The sequence below is a fragment of the Sabethes cyaneus genome, chromosome 2 (assembly GCF_943734655.1).
Source record: "Sabethes cyaneus chromosome 2, idSabCyanKW18_F2, whole genome shotgun sequence".
In the NCBI taxonomy this organism is placed as follows: domain Eukaryota; kingdom Metazoa; phylum Arthropoda; class Insecta; order Diptera; family Culicidae; genus Sabethes; species Sabethes cyaneus.
Window position 1 is genome coordinate 225408218 of NC_071354.1, and position 25702 is coordinate 225433919.

The 25702-nt window shown below is 37.5% G+C and overlaps 1 protein-coding gene across 3 annotated transcripts in view; it reads left to right on the forward strand.

Moving 5' to 3' along the window:
* The window catches only part of LOC128738022 (RNA-binding protein Musashi homolog Rbp6), a 1503411-nt gene that overhangs the window by 1391591 nt on the left and 86118 nt on the right, over positions 1-25702 (forward strand). Inside the window, exon 11 of one of the 3 annotated variants that reach the window (XM_053832828.1) lies at positions 19162-19194. The exons of the other annotated variants lie outside the window; for them this stretch is intronic. Coding sequence (XP_053688803.1) covers positions 19162-19194 — 33 coding nt within the window. The remainder of the gene's footprint in view (positions 1-19161; positions 19195-25702) is intronic. 3 annotated transcript variants of the gene reach the window in all.

Genomic DNA, 25702 nt, shown 5'->3' on the forward strand with positions numbered 1-25702 from the left:
TCTCTCGCTTTTCTGTTTGTTTGTTTTGTTTGTGTCAACACAAAAAGTGTACATTATAGTCGTAGTAATAAAAAGCGAAGAGAATCCGACGGGAGATCTGGGTGAATTGAAATATCTCCTCGCAGCGCTGCTCGTTGGTCACGACGACACGACGACAGGAGGCTAGACAAACCCTAAGATTCCAGGACCAGGGCAGTGTAGGGGAAAAAGACGACGGTTTTCAGAAAAAGGTATCGCGCGAGCCGCTCACGGTCGCCGGCCACGTACAGATTGTGTTAAACTGTTAGCATTAAGCGGCGGCAAAAGGACTCACCGGCCGTAAATTCCGCCGAGTGCACAGACCCTTACCAATCTCGCACCAAAGAAAACCCTACGAAGTACAAGAAGAAAAAGAAGAAAAACGGTTACATCACTTGTGTGTTTGCCTGCTCTCCGAGACTTCCTTCCTTCCGCCCGCCCACCGAGGGGTTCAACAACGATGCTGAGGTTTGAAGTAAACGTACGTCACACACACATACACACATGTCGAGTGTATGGGATTAAAACTGAAGTGGGTCCCCTCGAAGCACGAGACGACTTCCGCCCTCAGCTTCCTCTTTATTTTCCTCAAGCCAGGGTAAGTGATTACAGAACCTGTCAAAGGAGTGAGCGAATTGCATCACTTTTATTTAAGACGCTTCCGACGATTATGTAAGCCGATCAGGGTTGCTGAAAGTAAGCCTAATGGGTTGCCAAACAAAGGGGATGAACGTGTTTCCGAGAGAAGCTGAAGATTTTATTGTCACAATTTAAGGTGATTGAAAAAAACGCTGTTAATTTTCAAAAAATTTAGGCCGTTACAACCCTTTTAAACTCAAATATTATTTACCAAGAGGGTGCTGCTGTTTTCTCCTACTGCCTGTCGGCCATTTCCCATGGAAATTGTACCGTTGAGAAAGCCGGGAAAAGCTTTGAACAATACACGTTTTTACATCGCTTAACGATAGAGGCCGTCCCGTTTTTCCTTTGATCTTTTCTTTATTTTTTTAGCTATGAAACCTTGCAAATAAATAGAGAAGAAAAAAAACACATCGCAAAACGAAAACGGAGAAACTCTGCAGTGCCGAATCCTTTTGTTCAATGAAACAGAAATTAGAACAGCAATTGTACCCGGTTGCAAAATTCCTTTGCGCGCTTTTACGAGCTACCGGTACCGGTACAGGACTTTTTGGACTATTCATGCCAGTTGTCACGTAATGCTTCCACCTGATTGCCGCGGGTAATCTTGGAAATGAAGTTTTCTTTTGAGCCCCGGCTCTCATTGCTTTGCTGGAGAAATTGCGTTGATTTTTTGTTTTATAATTTTTCTTTAACTCAACCAAAAGGAAAATCTTCACTTTAGCAAAAATCCACACCAAACACGATGTACGCCCGCAAACTTTCTCCGGATTAAAGTTTTCCGCCTTCTCTTGTGCTTAACCGGCACTACAAAGTACCATCATCGGTGGCGCACTAGGAGAAAAAAAAGATTTCCTATTCCCCGGGTGCGGCGACCACCATCGTTGCTGCTGCTGCTGTTGCTGCTGCTGGTTGGGCGGTTTTCTTTTAATCACTTTCTCAAGATTTTAACAGCTTCCACACGGGGCTCAAGTAGCAGAATATAAAGCGCACACAACTTCGAACCCGTTTTTTTTTTTTGTTACTTTAGTTCCGTCAAGCAAAAACCCCTCAGACACTGCCAGCTGCCTGTCGGAAAGTAATGGCGCAAGTAATTATGCTTCAAAGACTAGACCCCAGGTTCGTCCCGTCCCATTGCGTTCCTCCCAGTTCCACTAGGAACTGGGCTGGGAGCGACCAGCAAAATTACTGTCTTTCTCAGCTTCCCAGCGGCAAAGTTTCGACACTTTGTTTTTAATTCGATGCAGATGTTTGTAATACGAAAGGAATAAAGTGAGCTTTTGTACCTACAGGACCGCAAGTGTACTGTGTACTGGAACTGGCAGGACGGACGACGATGTTCTTCCTAGCTTTTAAATACCGGCGACGACGACGACGAGGACGATGCGACGTGGAAGAAGCTAGCGCCGAAGTTCAGAGCACTTAAAGAGGGCCTCGCACTGACTTCTGGAATTGAACGATTAACTCACTGACAGGTTGACAAAATGTGTAATACCTTCTGCTACTTCCTGTCGCTTATTCACTGGCGGAGCCAGACATTAACAGAAAGTGGGACACCGGCCTTTCAAACGAATTTTTTGGATTGAAAAATTCAAGAAAGCATAGGAGGGTGGATTGATTTCAATTATCGCAAAAACACAGATCAAGTAGATTAAAAGTACTGGATTTTTTTTACATTGAATTACACAAAGAAGACGGGACAGGGGATCCTGAGCACTTTAGTGGACTTGAAATTGGATTTGATCCTTTGTACTGTAACAAGACAAATATTTTTTGGAGCGCACACAGAACGTCGACTGTACTAATGCTCAGTGCTGCCGGAGCTCCTTATAATATGGAGGTCCATTTCAAGTCCAGTTGAGTAGATTTTGAAATGGACCACAAAATGTACTTAAAATGAGCTTCTATATGGACCTAGATATGAATTTAAAATGGGTATCAAAATTAACTTCATCAAAATGGCTTTCAAAATGCACTCAAAATGAAACCTTTAAAAAGTCTCGAAATTCACCATAAAATGGGCATTAACGCGGGTCATAAAATGGAGTCCAAAATGGACTTAAAAATAAACCTTCAAAGGGGGGTTAAAATAAATATTAAAATTAACCCCAAAAACGCAAGCCTCTTAATTGGCTTCAAAAAGGGGCCTAAATCTAAAAACGGTCCTCAAAATTGGCCTCAAATTAGTAGCACTTGCAATTGGCTTAGCTTTGTGCTCTCCAACAGCTCCTGAAACGGACCTTAAAATGGACTCAAACGGTCACCAAAATAGGCTTCAAAACTTTCAAACGCCTCATAATAGGGCTCAAACTTAATTTCAATATGGGCATCAAAATGGACCTTAGAATGAAGTTGTTCACCTTAAAATAGACCTCAATGAGTCCTTAAAAATATTCCCCGAAACTTCAAAATGAATCTCAATGGTCCTCAAAATAGACCCCAGAATGTAACTCAAAATGGTAGACTTTGTTTGTGATTGGCTGTGAAACTAGCTCTTGAAATGGTGGACCTCGTAATTGGCTTTAAAAATGGTCATTAAAACGTGCCTTATTAAGGGCCTAAAAGCGGTCCTCAAAACAGACATTAGAACGAGTCTCAAAGTAGGTCCTAAATTTGCTTTAAGATGGAACCATAAACGGCTCCTAAAATGGACCTTAAAATGGGCCCAAATCGGTCCTCAAAACAAGCTTCAAAACGAGCTCCTCACTATCCTAATTCGGAATGGACTTGAAAAATGGCCTCAAGGTAGGCCTGTATTCGGGCCTCAAATTAGTGGGCTACAAAGCGGATCTGAAAACGATTCTGAAATGGAACCCAAAGTGGCTCACAAAATAGAGCTCAAAATAGATCTAAAAATGGACTTCAACATGGGTTTTAAAGTGTATCTCAATATGTATCTCTGAAAGTATATGAAAGTGGATCCAAACTGAGCCACAAAATAGGTTTCAAAGCGGATCTCAAAATTTCCCGTAAAATGGAATTTCAAAATCAACCTCACATCAAACTGGCAAAAAAATCTCAATGGTCTACAAAATAAATTCTAGAATGGAGCGGGCAATATACCTTAACCTTTCGTTACTCGCGCCAACTTCGATTTATAGGCATGCTGAAACAGAATTCATTTGAATACTAATGCCACTTGGTGAAAAACTTATGAAACCTTTTCCACCGTTTGCAAGTTTTTGGTCTGTAGACCAACTTAGCTGAAAACAGTAATTTTCTTTATTGTTGGAGTCCCGAAATATACCGAGCTAGAATTAACGGTTCACAGGCGTTGTACAAAATACAACAGCGCGAGTAACGGAGGGTTAAAACTGACCGGTACTGAACTCAGGATGAACTGCATAATGGGCCTTGAACTGGACTTAAAATGTGTCTCAAAATGGGCTTCCAAATGGGCCTCAAAATAAATCTTACTGTGGTATAAAAATTGGTGCTAGAATGTATCTCAAATTGTCCCTTTAAATAAAGCTTAAAATGGTTCTCATAATCGGCTTCAAAATGGTCCTCAAAATATTTCACAATATGCGTACTTTAAAATGGACTACTAAATGTACCTCAAAATGGCTTCAAAATGGGCATGACGCCTCAAAATATGGTCATCAAAATAGGCATATAAATGGATTTCACAATGAAACTCGAAATGAACTTTAAAATAAAATGGACTTCATAAATAGACTTAAACATGAACCCTAAAATCCTTACCACAATAGATCTAACTAATGGTCACAGTGGTTCAGGCTCCCATAAAAACCCTAAAATGGGCCTGAACATGAATCTTTACCCTCAAAAGGTTGGACCTGTTAATTGGCTTAAAAATAAGCGGTAGAACAGGTCTTAAAATGGACCTAAAATGGACCCCTGAATGAATCATAAAACAAGTTTCAAAATGGGCCCCAAATTGATAGATCTTGAAACTGGTTTCAAGATGTGCTCTTAAACGGGTCCAGAAACGGATACCGTATGAAAAAATGGATGGAAATGGAAGAATGGACCTTAAAATGGACCCTAAAATGGGCCTCAAAATGGATCTCAATGTGAGCCTGAAAATCGAAATGGACCTAAAACTGGGCCCCGAAATTAAACTAAAAATGGGTCTCAAAATAAGCCAAATTGTGGGATTCTAAATAGTGGACTTGAAGTGTAAATGATGGATCTAAAAACGGGTCTGGAATGCAGCCTAAAGTGGCCCTACATGAGTTTCATAATAGGTTTTGAAACGGGCTTCAGAATTGGTTTTAAAGTGAATCTCAATTTTGTGGAAATTACAACGGAAATGCAGCCCGAATTGTACCTAAGATTTGAACGGATTTTAAAATAGACCTCAAAATTAAACTTACATTGCACTTCATAATACGTCATAAAATGTAGGGCCTCAAAATTAATCATCAAAGGGATCCTTAAATAGTCTTCCCAATTGAGAATTGGCTTTAAACATGTTTTTATAATGAATCTTAAAATGAACCTAAAAACGGTCTCCAAAATGGATTTTAAATTTGGCCTCATAATGGACCTCAAGTTTGTAAATCTAAATATTTATTTCAAGATGTACTCTTAAACATGCCTTGAAGTGGATTCACAACTGTCCTCTATGTCGCAGCTGTCAACTGAGAAAATAAGTTTCAACGCGGGCTCAAAACTAGGTCTCAGTGTGGACCTGATAATGGACCTCAATTGGTCCCCAAACTATACATCAAAATGGATCTTAATGGTCCTCAAAATGACCTCATAATACAGCTTGCAATAGACTTTAAAATTGACCTCACAATTGAACTCAGAATGGATTTCAAAATTGCCATTCAAACGAGCCTTTAAATAAAGCTTAATGCGGATCTGAAAAGAATGGATCTCGAACTGGGTCTAAAAACAAGTCTGAAATGGAGCTCAAAATGGTCCTTAAAATGGAGCTCAAATAGATCTAAGAATGAATAGACATAATGGATCTCAAAATGGACCAACAAAATGGACTTTAATAAATGACCTCATTGTAGATTTGAAAATAGACTAAAAATAAACCTCAAAACTTGAAAATGGACTTAAAAATTGATCCAAAAATGGACCTGAGAGCTCAAAATGGATTTGATAATGGGATTCAAAACGACTTCAAAAAGGGTTTCGAAGTGGATCTCGATATGTGAACCATAAATTGGACCTAAAAATAGGCCTCAAAATGGACCTCAGAATAAGTCTCAATGAGCTGCTCAAAGTAGTCAAAATGGGTTAAAAATTGGTATGAAATAGAGCTTAAATTTGCCCTTAAAATGGAGCTCAAAATGGATCTCACAATAGGCTTCCAAACGAGCCTCAACATGGGCTTCAAGATAGGCATTAAAATGGGTCTTACAATGGAACTCGAAATGTACATCAAATTGGACCATAAAATTTATATTAAAATGGACCCTGAAAATAAATCTTAAAATGGACCTTAAAATATTGAGGTCTAATAAAATTGCATAATACACTTCAAAACCCACCAAAAATGAAGTCTAAAATAGACTTAAAATAAACCTTAAAATGGTCCTCAAAATTAACCTTAAACTGGATCTTGCCATGAATTTTAAAATGGTGGATCTTCAAAATGGATCTCAAAACGGATTTCAAATTGGTACATCCTAAAATTGGCTTCAAGATGTGCTCTGAAACCGGTTCTAAAATGAACCTTAAAATAGACTTAAAACGGTCCCCAAAATAGATCTCAACCTGGGTCCTAATGTGAACCTCAAAATCTACCTTAAAATGGAGCTCAATTAGATTTCAAAATGTACCTTGGAGGTCACAATGGACCTTGCAATAGACCTTAAACTTGACCATAAAATGAACTTTAAAATGGACCTAAAAATGGGGCTTGAAAGAAGTCAAATTAACGGACCTTAAACTGTATGGAATAGTTCTAAAAACGGATTTCAAATTAAGCTCAATGTCCTTTGAAATGAATTCAAAATGGATGTCATAAAATATATCAAAACAGACCATAAAATGTTTCCAAAGTGAATCTCAATGTGGGTCTGTGGGACTTCGAAATGGACCTTGAAAGAAGTTAAATTAACGGACCTCAAACTGTATGAAATAGTTCTGAAAATGGATCTGAATTGTAGCTCAATGCTCTTCAAAATAAAGATCAATACGTATATCATAAAATATTTTAAAACGGACTTCAAAATTGATTCCAAAGTGAATCTTAAATGGACCGCAAACCCTCAAAACGGACTTTAATAAATGACCTTATTGTAAATTTGAAAATAGACCTAACCATGAAGCTCAAAGCTGAAAATGGGCTTGAAAACGGATTTCAAAATTGAACCTAAAATGGACCTGAGAGCTCAAAATGGATCTGATAATAGTATTCAAAATGACTTCAAAATGGGTTTCAAAGTGAATCTCAATACGTGGACCTTAAATTGGACCTTAAATTGAGCCTTAAAATGTACCTAAAAATAGGCCTCAAAATGGACCTCAGAATAAGTCTCAATGTGCTGCTCAAAATAGTCAGAACGAGTCTGAAATAGAGCTTAATTTTGCTATTAAAATGAAGCTCAAAATGGATCTCACAATAAGCTTCAAAATGAGCCTCGAATGGGCATCAAAGTAAATCCCAAAACAGGCATTAAAATGGGTCTCACAATGGAACCCGAAATGTACCTCAAATTGGACCATAAAAATTGAATCAAAATGGACCCTCAAAATGGATCTTAAAACTGACCTTAAAATAGACCTTAAAATGATGCACAAAATTAACCTCAAACTGCATCTCACAATGAACCTCAAATTGGTGAGCCTCTTAATTTATTTCAAAATTGGGCTCCAAATTAGGTCTTAAATTTGGCCTTAAAATGGACCTAAAACGATCTTCAAAATGGATCTCAAAACGGACTTCAAATTGGTAGATCCTAAAACTGACTTCAAGATGTGCTCTGAAACGGGTTTTAAAATGAACCTTAAAATAGACTCAAAACGGTCCCCAAAATATCTCAAAAATCTCAATCTGGGTCCTAATGTGGACCTCAAAATCTACCTTAAAATGGAGCTCAATTAGACTTTAAAATGGACCTCGAAATGGACCTAAAAATGGGGCTTGAAAGAAGTTAAATTAACGGACCTTAAACTGTAAGGAATAGTTCTAAAAATGGTTCCGAAATGCAGCTCAGTGCCCTTCAAAATGAAGATTAAAATGTATATCATAAAATATTTCAAAACGGACTTCAAAATTGATTCCAAAGTGAATCTCAATGTGGGCTTCAAAAAAGGATTTAAAAAGAGGTTCAAAGTTGACTTTAAAATGTACCTCGAAGTAGATATGAGCATGTTGTCAAAAGTCGTCAAAGTGTCCCTCATAATGGATCTTGAAATGGACCTTGAAGTTCACTTCAAAAATTGAATCTTAAAATTTACCGTAAAACGGGGTAACATTGATCAGTTCAGCAAAGTTGGCAGAAGTTGTTTATTTCTTTTATTTATGAGAATGGTCTAACTAATCAATCAAACCTCAAGACCTCAAAATGAGTTACAGAGCGGAATCTACAAATGGGCCACAAAATTACAAAATGTTCCCCAAAATGGGGTTCTGAATCACAAAGTGGTCCTCAAAATGGTATACCTCAAGATGGGCTCTAACCCTCCGTTACTCGCGCTGTTGTATTTTGTACAACGCCTGTAAACCGTTAACTTTAGCTCGGTATATCTCGGGATTCCAGCAATAAAGAAAATTACTGTTTTCAGCAAAGTTGATCCGTAAACCCAGATCTTTCAAACGATGGAAAAAGTTTCATAGGTTTTTTACCAAGTGACACTAGTATTCGAATGAATTTTGTTAGGTTTTAGCTTGCCTATAAATCGAAGATGGCGCGAGTAACGAAAGGTTAAAATGGACCATAAAAATTACTGTCAACTGGATTCAAACAAAAACTGAAAATGAACTGCAAAATGGACAATGTGCCTCATTATGTACCACAAAATGGACCTCAAGACCTCAAAATGGACATGTCAGCATAAAATGAACATAAAAATTGACCTAAATATAAACTTTAAAATGGGCTTCAAAATAAACCTCAAAGTGAATCTTAGAATGAATCTCAAAATGGTGGACCTCTTGGTTGGCTTTCAACCCGACCTTGCAATGGGCCTTAAAATGTTTATATGGACTCCAAACGGTCCTCAAACGAGATTTCAAAACATGTCTCATAATAGGTCGCAAAGTAGGTCACAAAATGTACGGTAAAATGGAATTTAAAGTTCACTTTAAACTTAAGTTCAATTTCAATTAGACCTCACGCAGAAATGCATCTCACAACAAACATCAATGGTCCTCAAATGGACCTTTGAATGGACCTTGTAATAGCTCTTAAAATCGACCCCTCAATGACCCCTCAGAATGAACTTCAAAATGGACCTCGAAATGGGCCTAAAATAGGTCTGAACTCAGAATAGTCGATCCTACAGTGTGTATTAGAACGAAAGTGACCCTCAAAATGGAACTTAAAATGGGTCCCATAATAGACCTCAAAACAAGCCTCAAAATGGGCTTCAAAGAGAAACTCAATGTGGGCCTGAAAATGAATTTTAAACAAGAATAGACCTTGAAAGGCAGTTTAAAGTTGAATTGGATTTGGATCACGAAACAGACTTCAAAATTGAACTGAAAATGGACTTCAACATTTATTTAAAAATCAACACCAAAACGGACGGTCTAATGTCACACAACATCGACCCAAAAATGTGTTTCAGAACGGACCTCAGAATGGACCACAAAATGGTTCTCAAAATAGTGGATCTCAAGCTGTGCTTTCAAATGGACCTTCAGCTGGATTTTAAATTGGAGCTAAAAAGAACCTTAAAATGGACTACAAAATAGATATAATGGGTTTCAAAATGTATTCAAAAATGGACTTGAAGACCTCAAAATGGAATTCACAAATAAATTTAAAAATATACTTAAAAACGGACGTAAGAAAGTAACCATAAATTATTCTGAAGAGGAACTTAAAATTGACCGCATAATTGAATTCAGAATGAGTTTTAAAATGGACCTAAAAATGCGGTTCAAAATAGGTTTAAAAGTGGACCTCAAAGTAATAGTCCCCAAACTGAATAGTACGGGTCTGAAATGAGGCTCAAAGTGACTTTCAAAATTGGAATTAAAATTGGACATGACATCGGACGTGAAATTGGACTGGAAAATGGACTTAAAATTGGAATTGAAATTGGATTTCAAATGTTATCCGGAATTAAACTAGAATGCCGTCGTGACATTGGGTTTTCAAAGTGGACATAAAATTGGATTACCGTGAATGCACATAATTCCGATCAGCTCCTAATTCCGGTCACTCAACTAAAGTAATCGATTTTTAGAAAATTGAAATTAAAATCATGGGCAAAGAGCATGCTTTGATTATTTATGAGCTATCTCGCCGACTAGAATCTTTGATTCAGTTCTAAAAATCGACCATTTTACTGGAGTTATCAGAATTATGAGCCTTCACGGGCATTAGACTTGAAATTAGATTTAAAATTGAACATGAAACTGAATCTACTCTCACGAATTCGATTTACTCAGTGGAAAAATATCTGGCAATTAAATTTGAAGCTCTGGACTTTCGGGTTACACCTTGAGGAATTATTTTATTTTACATTCAATTTTGTAAAGAGAATGGGGCACGTGCTACTGTTGTGCTCCCGCTGCGTGCGTCCTTGTCAAACCGAACGAAACGAAATTTTCACCGAAAAACATCGCAACGAAGTCGAATTTGATTATCGCACCCACAAAGCTCCATCACTCGCTCGTCGTTTCTCGCGCTCTATTCAAACACAATCCGCCGAAAGCTATTCCAGTTTTATTCGGCCACAGCGACCGAGAACCGAAAAAAACAAAAGAAAAAACGAGCCCCGTGTTCCAGAACGAAAACAAATTCCGTGTCAAAATCAATAACAATTTAAACGAATACACAATCAGAGACCCGACGGACCGGCGGCAAACAAAAAAAAAAGTTATGTAAAGTTTGCTTCCAGCAGCCATATTTTTTCACCCTTCCGTTTCGGAACGTCCCCCCTTTCCTCGCCATCCATCACCCTCGAACTGCAATGCAATGATCGGCTACCGGTGGATGACCATTCGTCTCCATTAGCCCGGCTGCTGGGGCCAGCCAGGGGAAACAACGCGCGTTCGCACGTGTAAAGTTGTAAATTTAAAGCATCCAGCCAACCAGTCAGCCGAAAAACAACACGCGAGAATGCAACAGAACGAAGCCAAAACAACAAAAAAAAGGCGAGGAAAATACTGTCCTCGACGCCGAGGATGACACTAATGAAAATGGATCATCATTTTCTGAACGGGCGCTAGCTCGCGCGCGCGTACCCGCGTCTGTGTGCGAAAATACCGAAATTAACTGTTATCAAAACCACATTCATTTTAATAATAGTTTTCACGTACACATCATGCCACTCGGCGCGAAGAAGGGGTAATCACGTTTTTATTTCCACCTCACCGCACACCGGCCTGGCTGGCTTTCGTTCGAAGCCGGAAAATGCCTGGAACCACATTAACAGATTTAATAGGTTTTGCACCGTTGTTGCATTGTTGTTCTGGGGCTGCTTTTTTCGTGGCGGTTTATTAGCGAGGAAGCTTCGAGGGTCCTTCAAGTGAAAATTAATAAACGCGTCTGTGTCTGTGTGTGAGTGTGAGTCCTCGATAATGCGGGAGCAGTTAAACACAGGCCATGAAATAAAAAATTTTCTAGTTTGAAAATGTTCTGCTGATAAAATATTTACATTGATATTAAACGCAAACACGCGCAAACAGCAGCAACAAGCTTGTTTTTTTTCTTGTACTTCCCAAGGGTTTTTTTGTTGTTGTCCTCAATAGCTTTTGGCTCCATGTGTGTGAGAGAGAGGGTTGCAGAAAACGCTGCTTGAAAATTTATGTATCTATATTTACTGGAGTGTAATCAAACTTAGCACACTATAATTACGCGGCGACAGCACGCAAACACACAATGTGAGTTTTACTCTGATTGATACTATAAAAGTGTAATTGTACGCTTGAATTGGTCGTAAAAAAAAAGCTGAACACATATAATCAACCTACGGTTAAGCTACGGAAGGAGCAGCAGAAATGCGAAAATCTCGATTAGAACAGATCCGCGAAAAACCGAAAACTCGTTTCCAAACGATGACAATATGATTTCTCGATGGTGATTTTCATGTTTATTGTTATGATTATGAAGATGATGATGTTTGATAATGATGATAATGATGACGATGGAGATGATGACGAACACGAACAGAAGTAAGGCAGTTTCGTTTCTATTCATATACTTAAATATAATTATTCCCAATCAACAACAGCAAGTAGTAGATTTATCATTCCAAACTAGTGCCAAACTACTAGTGATAGATTGATAGATAGCTCTTAGCAGGAGTGAGTCCTTCTCGTGTCCGACCGAGAGGTCGTTTTGTACCAAATGTACGTAATTGCAAACTGTTGGGTTGCTCGACGAGTATTTTGTAAAATAGGTTTCGATTCGGAAAAAACGATAAAAAATAAACGGAGGTATGATTTGATCAAAAAATAAACATATTTTTCGAAAAACCCAATAGATGAAACTTTACTTCGTCACTTAGCAATCATATAGGTCATAGACGTCTCTAGTGACGACTTAGTATATAGAATCGGTACGAGTGTTTTGTTTTCTATTTTGTTAAAGCCGATAAATCAAAAGCAATACCTTAGAAAGGAAGTTTTCGAGTGGATTTTTCCTTAGAAGCAAGATTCTAGCAACTGTTTTTCAATTTTGTTATCGTGTTTTGTTTCATTATTGTGATAGATATGAAGTGCTCTTTTCGAATTTAGGTAACATATAATCGATAGCGTTCTAGTGGGATGGAAGCAGAGAACCGGTTGATGACAATAATAACTGTTTGACACATATGACACAGCGACAAAGCTATATAACAAAAGTACATGAACAGAGATTGATAGATGACATTTGTTAATACACCGAATGAGATTGATAACCAACTAACAAATAAAACTTGACTATATTGAAACTGATATCATCTTGCTCAACTACACTCTACTGCAAACTGATATTGACTATCTATATTTGAGGTTCTCAAATAGATTTTGGGTTCGAAAGCAGTACATTTCATGTAATTGAGTCGAGATATTTCTATATTCGTATTGAGAATTCTATTAGGACGCTTTTTTTTATTTTTCTGACTTCTCTAACTGGTGAGGAACGTTATACAAACTTAATAAGCGTTGCTTGAATGACCCTCGCGCTTATGGTACTATCAGCACAGTTGTTTCATTGCTTTCTTCTACCGTTCCCCTGCGTCTATTGGAAAAACTACCGTTATCAAACAGTAACGGGAATCAAAAGATACTGTTTTGCATTTTCAGATGGTGCCAGTGCCGCTGCCATCTTGAAGCTTATTTTGCAAAAATGGACTCAAAATAGTCCTCAAAATAGGTATCAAAATAGGTTTCACAAGGGTCTCAAAAGTACTGACCACTATACAAGTTTTGGCTACTTGCACTGAGACCTAAATGATACACATCGAAAGTTATACCAAGTCAAAGTTCAAAAGTGTTGCAAGTTTCCCCGGATGACGGTACCGAAAAATAGAGTTCCAAAGTTCCCCTTAAAATAGGCCTCAATCAGAGCTTAAAAATATACCTTACATGAAACCTCTATATGGCTCTCAATGACTCTCAAAGTTAATTTCTTAATGGCCCTTGCAATGGTACCTATAACTAACTTCATAATTAAATTTAGAATTAACCTGGAAACGGACCTCGAAATGGATCGATAAATGGCCTCAAAAAAGTGGTCCTGGATCTGAAATGGAGCTTAAAGTGGCTCTTAAAATGGAGCTTGGCATGGATATCATAATAGACTTTAAAATGGGCTTCAAAACAGGCTTTTAAATGAATCTTAGTTTGTGGACATTAAAGTGGACTACTTTAGTGAGCTTCAAAATGGAGTAAATCTCAAGGTGGACATCAAAATTGGTTAAAATGGGTTTCACAATGGAACTCGAAAAAAAAAACTTCAAAATGGACCCTATAATAAGTATCAAAATGGCCTCAAAATGGACTTGAAAAAGTATTACAAAATAAACTTCAAAACCTCACAATCTACGGGTCCAAAAATGGACCTCAAAATGAACTCAAAACGGTTCTCGAAATAGGCATCAAAATGAATCTCACAATGGGCCCTAAAATTGATCCTAAAATGGACCAAAAAAGTTGTTTCAAAATGGACGTTAAAATAAACCATAAATAACACCCCAAAGTCTACCATAAAATACGATTCGAAATGGACCTAAAAATAAGCCCCAAAATGATGCTCAAAATTGTGGTCCATTTATTTTTCTTCATAAATGGACTTCATAAAACGGTCCTCAAAATGGACTCAAAATGGACGCCTGAAAGTAGGCTTTAAAACGAGCCCCAAAATAGGTCTCAAAGTGAGTCTCAATATGGGCTTCAAAATGTACCGTTAAATGGAGTCCAAAGTTCCCCTTAAAATGGGCCTCAATCAGACCATAAAAATATACCTTATATCAAACCTCCATATGGCTCTCGATGACCCTCAAAGTGGACTTCAGAATGGCCCTTGCAATAGCACCTAAAACTGACCTCATAAGTAATTCAGAATTTACTTCAAAACGGGTCACGAAATGGACCTTAAGATAAACCTCAAAACAGTGGTCCTCAAACTGAATAGAACGGGCGGATGTGAAATGGTGCTCAAAATGGTCCTTAAAATGGATCACAGTATGGATCTCGCAATAGACTTTAATTCGGGTTTAAAAATAGGTTTTTAAGTGAGTTTCAATCTGTGGACCTTAAAATGAACTACTTTAAATGGGCTCCAAAATGAAGTAGATCTCAAAATGGACCTCAAATTAGGCGTTTAAATGGGTTTCACAATGGAACTCGCGAAAAAAACTTCTAAGTGGACCTTACAATAAGTATCAAAATTACCTCAAAATGGACCTTAAAATGGACCTGAAAAAGGACATCAATGCAAACTTCAAAACCTTACAATTCTCGGGTTCAAAAACGGACTCAAAATGTTCCACAAAATAGGCATCAAAACGGATCTCACAATGGGCCTTAAAATAGATGCCAATATGAACCATAAAAGTTGTATCAAAATGGACCTTAAAATAAACCACAAATTACACCTCAAAATCCACCATAAAATAGGGCTCGAAATGGACTTAAAAATAAGCCCCAAAGCGTGGCTCAAAATAAACTGGACTTCAACAACGGTCCTCAAAATGGACTCAAAACGGAGGCCTCAAAGTAGATTTCAAAATGGGTTTGCATATGGGCTTTAAAATGTACCTTTGCAGTGCAAAGTTCCCCTTAAAATTAACTACTCCAAAATGAAGTAGATCTCAAAATAGACCTCAAATTAGGTGTTTAAATGGGTTTCAGAATGGAACTCGAAAAAAAAAACTTCAAATTAGACCGTACAATAAGTATCAAAATGACCTCAAAATGGACCTTAAAATAGACTTGAAAAAAGACGTCAATGCAAACTTCAAAAACTTACAATTCTCGGGTCCAAAAAAGGACTCAAAACGGTCCACAAAATAGGCATCAAAACGGGTCTCACAATGGGCTTGAGACTGAATAGATCTTAAAATGGACCATAAAAGTTGTATCAAAATGGAGCTTAAAATAAACCACAAATTACACCTCAAAATCTACCATAAAATAGGGCTCGAAATGGACCTTAAAATAAGCCCCAAAGCGTGCCTCAAAATAAACCGCAAAGTGGATCTTGAAACGAACCTCACAATTGTGGTCCACTTATTTTGCTTTATAGACTTTATAAAACGGTCCTCAAAATGGACTCAAAACGGACGCCTCAAAGTAGGTTTCAAAACGAGGCTCAAAATAGGTCTCAAAATGTACCGTAAAATGCAGTTCCCCTTAAAATGGGCCTCAATTAGACCTTAAAAATATATCTTACTTCAAACCTCCATATAAATCTCAATGGACCTCAAAATGAACTTCTGAATGGCCCTTGCAATAGTACCTAAAATTGATCTCATAATTAAATTCAGAATTTACTGCAAAACGGACCTCGAAATGGACCTAAAGATGAGCCTCAAAATAGTGCTCTTCAAACTGAATAAAATGAGCCTAAAAATGGATCTAAAATGGTGCTCAAAGTGGCCCTTAAAATGGAGCACAGTGTGGATCTCATAATATTGAAGTCTTTTACGGGCTTCAAAGGGAATCTCAATCTGGGAACCTTAAAATGGACTTCAAAATGCATCTCATAATACAGGTCGGACTCGATTATCCGGATGAAAAAAATAGATTTTTTAAATTTTGATTTTTTGAAAAGTATTTACGTAAAAAACGGGTTTGCCATTGAAAAAAAAATTTGTTTTTCACCCGGATAATCCAGTCCGAACTATACATCTCAAAATGGGCTTTAAAATGGGTCGCATAATGGTACTCGGGATGGATTTCACAACGGGCCTTAAAATTTGTATTAAAATAGACCCTAAAACGGTCCTGAAAAAAAACCTCGAAATAAACTTCAAAACATATATGACTATCATCTGATATGGAGTCCAAAATGAATCTCCAAATGGATTTAAAAATGAACCTCAATAATGTCGACCTTTCAATTAGACTTTAATGAGCTTCAAAATAGGCATTAAAATGTGTCTAACAATGGACCTCGAAATGAACTCAAAATGGGCCCCAAAATAGGTTTCAAAATGTACCGTAGAATAGAGCACAAAGTTCGCTTTTAAAATGGGCATCAATCGGTCTTCAAAACATACCTCCCAAACAGCAATGTGAGTTTTATTGTACTCTTATGGCGGTTTTCAAGGCCAATTTTGATTTTAAATGCCATCATAAGAGTGTAATAAAACCCAATTGATTACTTGGGCTTACATCAAAACTCCATATAAATAACTCAATCACCCTTAAAATGGCCCTTGCCTAGCTAAAACTTACCTCATTATTAAATTTGGAAGTGACTTCAAAACGGGTCTCGAAATGGACCTAAAAATGGACTTGAACATAGTGGACCTGAAAGCAAATATAACGGACCTAAGACCGGATCTGAAATGGAGCTCAAAGTGGCTTTTAAAATGGAGCACTGTGTGGATCTCTTGATAAAGTTCAAAATGGGCTTCAAAGTGAACCTCAATCGAACCTAAAAATGTATTACTTTAAATGGGTTTCGAAATGGACTTCAGTATAGATCTCAAAATGGGTCTCAAAATGGACCATTAAAATGGGTTTTACAATGCCACTCGAAAAAAAAACTTCAAAATTGACCTTAAAATAAACATTAAAATGGGCCTTCAAAAAGACCTCAAAATAAACTTTAAAATCTCTCAACCTGATACAAATAATAAAAAAGCAATGATACCAGATTACTCCCTTGTGGTACGCCCGAGAAGTTTGTGAAGCATTGTAATTCATGACGGCCTATTTTTACAGATAAAGTGCGGCCAATAAGGTAAAAGGTATTTCAACCATTCAATTATATTCGGAGAGGCTCCAAGGCGCTCGATTTTGTCCAATAGGATGACGCGATCGAATGCTTTTTCCATAGTTTTTATGTAGAGCGAAGTGAACCGTGCTAAATGTGCGATTATTTATCTGCCTGGAAAAAATCCATGTTGGTCCATTGATATCTACGATTTGGCCTCTTGGAATAGAATTCCACCAATTAATATTTCAACGTTTTACAGCGTTTTAACAACTTGACACTAGTCTAGTTTCAGATGTAAAAATATATGATTCTCATATGTTAAATCAAACTCCAAATAGAGCTGATTTTGTGTGCCTCAATCTGCCGCACTGTTGGTTTTGTGTGTCCAGATTTTAACTGAATCAAGCTACTTCCATCAGTCCAAATTTTCTCAAACTCTGATTCGGCATTTTCTACCATTCTGCCAGAAGAATTTCAAATTGTCTCATTCTTATGCTATCCATACCCAATTTAAGCAGTCACTAGCAAATTTTCACAATTGTCGTAATGGTCAATGGTGATGGGTTGCTAATCTATTTACCGGACGGCATCATCTACTGCGCCATTGTCGTGACGCTTTTTTGCCGTTGCCAAAATTATCGTTTCCCCAATTCTGATTGTGTGCCTTCGATTCAAACTTAGCCAAATTTAGAAAGAATTAACGAGTTTTAATTTAGGCTTTAGCAATCATCGGTTGTTCCTTTCACCTGACAGCTGAATACTATCTTGGGCCTTTAATAGGGCAGTGGTTTTTTTATTTCAGTTTACCAAATTTTTGGTCACTGACAAGTGATCGCCATGAATATTCAGAGATGCAAAAATATTCCATTCGTAATAGTAAATTTATCTTCTCTATACTAGTAAATTATAGCTAATTTAATATTCTGTAATTCTTAGTGATTCTTGTCATGCTTCATCCTCACAAAATTAGACTGACCACTTCGACTGATTGACATCAAACTAGTTTACCAGGATCTTATTTTCCCCATAATAAAGTGACAATAAATCCAACAAAAACCATCTTCCCGCTCGGGAAGAAAACCTCACCCGACGAAAGAGAGAGAATTGGCTTCCATCCCACTACGATTTTTCCTAGTTGACATTCGTTCAACGCACAAATAACTCGGAAGTGATACCATACATAGACCTATCTAATAGTTGTGTGATAAGTTATTTTCGATCTGCGTGTGCTTTGTTTTCCAGCCTGCTCCTCCTCGTCTTTTCCGACACCCGTCAGCCGTGAATCACAACAGTGCAGTGAGGAGCATGGCATGGAACGGTTTTTCCTACACACTCTAATATTATAGTAACATATAGTTGTATAGAAAGTTTGCGTGTGTGTGGCGTGAGCTAGAAACAAACTTATGAGAAGAAAGAAATCAAATCAAAATCAACGTACTTTTTTTTTCCTAGTTCTCTAGTGTGATTCATATATATATTTATACTGAAATCATGTAGTTTATAGTACATCTGGTTATTAGACACTGTTTAATATTAGTAGTTTATAGATGAATTTTCCTTTATTTTGCGGTTTGCAAATTTGCAGTTTTCCAACCGGAAACTGCCCGTTTTGTGGTGTGTGTGCCGCGTGCAATCGTCGTCAGCTGCTCCGGGAGCGTAGCAGGCCAGGAGAAAGGAACACAGCGTCAACGTCGTCGACGTCATTCGGATTGCTTAGAGAGACTAGCTCATTCATTCCATAACAAAACAAACGAATTTGTTGTTACTCAATGTTTGCTTCGTTTGAACGAGTTCCTTTTCGTTTCCATTACGTTTGCTTTCCGTTTATCGATGTCCGCATTTTAAACTACCAGTTAGTTACAGAGAACCCCCGAAACAACAATCCCCCCCTCCTGCCTCCCCCCACTCTGAATCCACTTCCCGAGCTCCCGTAAAATTAACCAAACCAATTGGACATCCTCATCATTAGGTCAAGCCAAGAAGTGAATCTAAACGTAGTTTTCTTTTTTGTTTTCTGCATTTTTAGATTTTATGTGGTCGCTGGGGACTTTACCTGATGGTAAGAAAATTTAAATTTTTTACTAACTCTTTTTTAAGATATATTCCGTTTTTCCTCTCACTTTGGATCTTGATTTCTTCTGCGAGCCATGCTCCTATCCTGGTATATCTGAAGAACAAATTATCACCCAAAATTCAATGCATTCGAAGAAAATTGAAAACAGAAAACAAATATGTTGCAAAAGCGTTAAGCAAATTGGACAAAACTGATTCGACACCTGATTTTTCTGCCCAAAACTTGGTGTTTTATGTTTTTATTTTATTATTTTTTCTCAAAACAAAAAAAAACCGTGAGCGAGAAAAATTTTAAATTTATCTTACTATCATAAGCAAAACGTCAGCGAACAGTTGATATGTCTATTGCTGTCTGTGTTTCTGTTATTGTTTTGTTTTTAGTTTCTTTTTTAGTCAATTATTCTACTGCCTTTCCCGATCTAACCCCCTGTTAGTGCTTTTATCTCGCTCGTTATCTCTCTTTATCACATTTCTCACTTAGTTCGCTAGCAATGTTCGCCATTTGCCTGCCTCTAGAGGAGAATATAAACCTTAGAAGTCAAATTTCCATTTTTTTTCCTGCTTTCTAACGCTCACATTCACATTCAAAAGTCGATCAGTGTTCGCTATTTTTCCCTTTTTGTTTTTCTTTTTCTTGAACATTGTCAGTTTTAAACAACCAACTAATCTCTGTTCGTTCAAATAGTCTAATTAAACTTTCGAGATGTAAATTTACATACCATTAGTTTTGCCAGTTAATTTGTTCCAATTACCAAATACAACTACTACTTACATAGTCCAATTTCCTACCAAAAAAAAAACACGTGAAAGAATGAAAAAAGGAATCATTTTCAGATTGTGTAATTCGTTTTAACATTCGTAGAACAGTAAGTACTAAAACTTAGATGGTAATTTCATTTGAAAAAAAAAAACAATGAATTTGTCCTAGCTGGTAAAGTGATTTTCAGACTCCAACTGCGTTGTTCCTGTTGTAAACTAGATTAGAATACACAAATGGGTGACGACCAACGCCAAACTAGATGCAGTTTCAAACAAATACTCCTTTTTTGCCGTTTTGTAAAACACATAATTACTTATATACATAATAATTTAGTGAGTTGTTGCGTTTTCACCTGTAAGTCCATATAGTGTCAGTTCAATCTAGTTCCACTCGACCTAACCTAACACTCTGATACATATTTATAGGTAACTCTGATACATAGTATAAACCTAGTTTGAAATAGTTTTACATTTTTATCCTACTAATTTAGCTAAAAGATCGGCAAACAGCAAGTAGTGTTTGTACACACTTACTAACTAACCAATTAACAACAACAGCACATGATATCCATCACTGAATAGATTCGTCGTCGTCATCGAAGTCCGATACGAAACGGGTGAAACGAGAGGGGAATTTCGATCCGTTTCCGTCGAACCGTGCAAACGGCGTACCATATCCGGCCACAGGACACATAGTTTATTTGAAAGTGATTTCATCGTTGAACGCCAAGTTCAATTCGTTTGAATCTATTGTGTTTAGGTGCAAAATCAGAGTTAATGATTGATTAATAGCTGCTTTTATTTCAGGTCAGTGTTAGGTGTTCCAACCGGTGTGAATTTAATTCGATAAATTTTGCTTCAGTCAATCAATCAATCAGTCGATACAATAGTGATTGTTCGTGAAACCAGTGTAAAGTTAGGGTCTATTGATAACAATACTAGAAACGAATAGCTGCAAAACTACGAATATAGGACTTTCTGTGTGTTGACTTTGGCATTTTTCCAAACGAAGCTAATAATTTAGCATTAGAGGGAAAAAGAAATTAAAATAGTCAGTCATATATTACAAAACAAAACAACATATTTCAAAATATCAAACAAAACCGATCAATCCCAAGCTGCGCTTTGACTTTGACGAGTTTGAAGTTCGTTCGTATATTGATTGGTTCAATGGAGAGGAAAGCAGATTTCATAGAAAAAAATGCAATCGAGAAAAAATTGCTCCAATCCAATCCAAATCATAATTTTTGCATAGATTTTGAAGTTTAATTTGCTAACAAGGCACAGTTACCAGAGACAAATCTATGCAAACAGCAAGGAAAACTAACTCATAGTTGACAAATTTAGGGAAGCGAATAAACTTAGGCCGAGAAGATTTCGGCGGGGTCTGAACCCTACCTCTACCGTCTCCCATCGTAGTGATCCGGCGATTCCAACGGTGGATCACCGGCAAACAATCGCGGCCGTCTCACCCTGAATCATGTAGGAAAGCGACTATTTGATCATAAAATGAAGTTTGAGGAATTATGTCAAATGGCCGGTACGCCAAATGGCACCCCCAATCAATCTTTGTGGCTTGCACCAAAACTTCGAAATAGCTGGGCCATTCTTCACCAAACTAAGTACTTGAGTAAATCTTGGTACCAGTGAGTGATGGTACCAGTGACTGACGAGACGAGTGAGTGCGCGAAAGAAAAGGGCTGGTGCGGTGCAACGAGTGATTGTTCTAAGCGTCTGAGTGGTTTGCATCAGTAGATGGATGACAAAGTGGCGAAAAGGTAGAGAGAGGTAGCATAAATGATAAGATTAAAAGTAAAGAAGCTATAATAAAATAAATGACATACAGTGAACGCAGGTAATTCCGATCAGTTCCTAATTCCGATCACTCAACCTAAGTAATCGATTTTTAAAAATTGAATTAAAATTCATAGTTCAAGGACAAGCTTTGATCATGAGGATTATCATCAACTATGGTTTTTGCTTCAATCTTCTAAAAATCGACAAGTTTAGTTGAGTGATCGGAATTAGGAGCAGATCGGAATTACCTGCGTTCACGGTAGTAACTCAGCAATTCACTAGTATCAGTCACCATTAAACCTAATTAGCTTCTCTATGATGGGTGTGCGTGACCTTGATCAATGTTGTTCGAAAAAGTACAACAATATTTTTTCGAGTTCCAAATTTAGGCGATTTTATGAACTGCATGTCAGGGCTATTCTCCTCTTGGTGCTTTGATTTTACTTGTTTGTACTGTGTTGGCTGCACCCCTCAACCAAACTAAACTTGAAAATAGATAAGTATTGGACACTAGTAGAGCATTTTATAATCTACAAAATTGTCGAATTAACTATCTTTGGTATTTATGGCGCACTCCCGGTTTACCTGTTAGTGTAAACTTTGTGCCGCAACGAGTGTGAATCGGGAGTGTAAACCGGTAGTGCGCCTTAAATATATAGCAATATAGAACAATACTTAGTTTAGAAATTTTACAGATAATAATTAGCTCTACAAATGCCCCACACAGTACTATTTAAATTTTTGTATAGCTGAAGCGATACTGTTAAATAAATAGAATCGGTGCACAAAGAGCAGGACGATCCTGTCTGCTGCTTTCACCAGGCAGCACGCATGATGATACAATGAGGTTTGTCGCCGCTTGATCATAGTTATTTTTCTTCCTATTTCTTTTCTTGCTATTGATGCTGGGCAAGTATTCAAACCGTTTCGGAAGTTATTGAGTTTCACTTGGTTTACATGAGCTACGTGTCATTTCTTTTATTATAGCTTCTTTATAATTAGAAACGAGAAAAAAAGAATGAAAAAGAGAAAGAGATAAAAACTGAAAAAGAGAGAGAGAGATAATGTGTAAAAGAGAAAAAAAGTGAGGGAGAAAGAAAGTGAGCGTGAAAAAATGTGAGAGACAAGAAAGAAAGTGAGAGAGAGGAAGAACAAGAGAGAGTAAGTAGGATAGAGAAAGTGTGTGTGAGAAAAGAAAACGAAAGAGATAAAAATTGAAATAGAGGGATATAAGGAGAGAGATTGCAACAGAAAGTGTAAGAGAGAGATAAAAACGAAAGGCAGAAAATGAGAGATAAGAACAGAAAGTGAGTAGATAAGGAATACACAGCAAGATGAGGAAGAAATAGTAAGTGAAAAAGAGAACGAAAGTGAGAAATAGAAAGAAGTGGGTAAAAGAAAAGAAGTGAGTTAGAGAAAAAGAAAGTGAAAGATAGGTATAAAGTAAAAGAGAGGAAGAGAGTAAAACAGAAAGGAGAGAACAAAAGAGGAAAAATATTAGTAGATAGGAGATGAAGAGGAATGCATGAAAGAGAGCATGAGAGATAGGATTATCCCAAATAATAATTTGAGGTACGCTCCGTGCCGCTTTGAGCGATGCTTATAACAAGTCTGTAGGAGACGACCTCAAATTTCGATGTAACAATAAATTTTAATTTCATCATCATACACCAATCTGTATCAACTTCCAGGCACAGAGGCAGCCGCATTGAAAAATAATATAAACAGCTCGGTATCTTCTGGTGGTCCCAAATTACAGCTTTGCGGTACACCAGATTTACTTGTACACAAGGACGATACTTTCGAGTAGGGTTGTGCAGCTCGCAATGTTGCGAAGCCTGCACTCGTGTGGATAAATTTTCTCACACGAGTGCACTCGTTCTAACGAACAGATTGGTATGAGCATCTCTTTCTTATTTTTTCATGCTCTGCGACAAATTTTTACGAGTGTAAATTTAGCTATCAGCCACGGTCATCATCGCTTGCTCGTCATTGCAACTTGAGCACCGAACGCTCATGATGGTCCACACTCATACCTCATATGCATTCTCAGTTTGTTTTGGGTAAAGGTAGCGCATAGTACCAAATTAAAGATTTCTAAATAGCTTTTTTAAATTGTGATATTTTGTGATAATTGTATACAAAATTCTAATGCAAAAACGAATGCTAGCACCGTATAAAAAAGTGACCGTTTATGCTCAATTGAATAGAGCCGATATATGAAAAACGATATTTTTCTAATCCTTGAAAAAGCTTTAATATAAATCGATACGTCGGAAGTAGAAGAAAAGCATTCTGATTCTGGAAAGATACTCAGTCGAAAGCTACAATAAGGAAGAACAGAAGAAATAAAGCAAAATCTACAGCCGTACATCCTACGCACTTTCGCGGGCTGTTGACAGCTCACGAGCTGTTGGTTTAATGAGTGGGCTGCGTAGAACGACGCTGCGAGGCTATGTGTACGCGAGTATGTCGGTAGCAGATTGTATGCTCACAGCAACAGCGGTTACTCGCCGTACGCTTGCTTGAGTGGAGTAAGTGTTGGATGCATTGCTTCTCACACTCGCTCACGCATGGGTCGGCATCGTTTGCTTTTCGCTCGATTTGCAACATTGGATGCTCTTTGTACACTGATTTTACTAAGCTAATTGTAACACCTCATCCAAGCAAAACTTGAAAATGTTATGTATAGGACTTTATGGCGATAAAAACATAACTGTTTCAAATTTGGCATGGCTGAGTGGATGGAACGGCCAGCAACGAGCAGGATAGCTGTGCTCTCGAGCCAAGCTTCACATTTTCGCACAAATTCGATCGTAGTCATGTGGTAAATTGTTGTGAAACGCTCAATTATACCACATTGATCCATTTGAAGGCGTTACCCAACACACATTTTTGTTGAATAGTAGCTTATTCAACCATTGTATAGCCAATTACTGGGTAATACGCACTTGATAAGCCGTTATTCAACAAAAATGTTTGTCGGGTGGAGTTACAAAACCTAGAAAATTCTGCACCACATAAATAGAAATCAACAGATGCGAATTCACAGGTCTAAAATAAGAACCTTAAGCACTACAAAACAGGTGTTAATGGTGACGGAAGTTTCCATCATTACAATGTTCCGCTTTGGGCAAACGAGGTTTTATCCTGCCCGCCATATTCACCAGATATGGTGGTACAAAACGCGAATATTTGGAATATCAAAACTGGCTGAGACTTGTCGTTGAGCTTGAAGGACAAAGCCTTATTTTGCTGGCATATACTAAAACAAACCATTCGACCGCTTTTGACCTCCTAGTCAGTTTTTTTTCATAATTCTGATTCCCTCAGATTTAATTCAAGTGGTAACTGTGAGAGGCCATATGGCCGGTTCCAGGTACCATTTGATTGGCCCAAAAAAATAACATTGTTGTTGAAGAAACAACGCATTGCCAGGTAGTGTTTTGGATTTCGTTAAATAACTGTAAATCATCCGCTAAAGTGAAACGAGGATATTTCAGCGAATAAATTGTATCGTTAAAATATAACACAAACACTAGCGGACCTAGCTGACTGCCTTTGGCAATATCGGAAGGAGCGGAAAACGAAGCGGAAATCTCGTCACAGATTTTCACACTTAGAGTTCGTCTTATGTTAAGTCTATACTATTGTAACTAGTTCAAAAGATTGCCAAATTATGGACAGCGATGAGATCATTAACTTTGTCAAAACCAGCGGATCTATCTGTGTCATCAAATGCTTTGCAGATGAATAAATCTATACACTTCTATAAATTCCAAAAAGTCGTTTCTGTCAAACCACAATCCGTGCGTTTTACAATTATTATTAATAAGTAGATTGGGTGTACAAATTATTTTAGTCCGTTTTTACGAACCGACTTAAGCAGTTCTAAATATTTCCTAAGGTAGATGATTTCGGTGGTTTTAGAGAGGTTT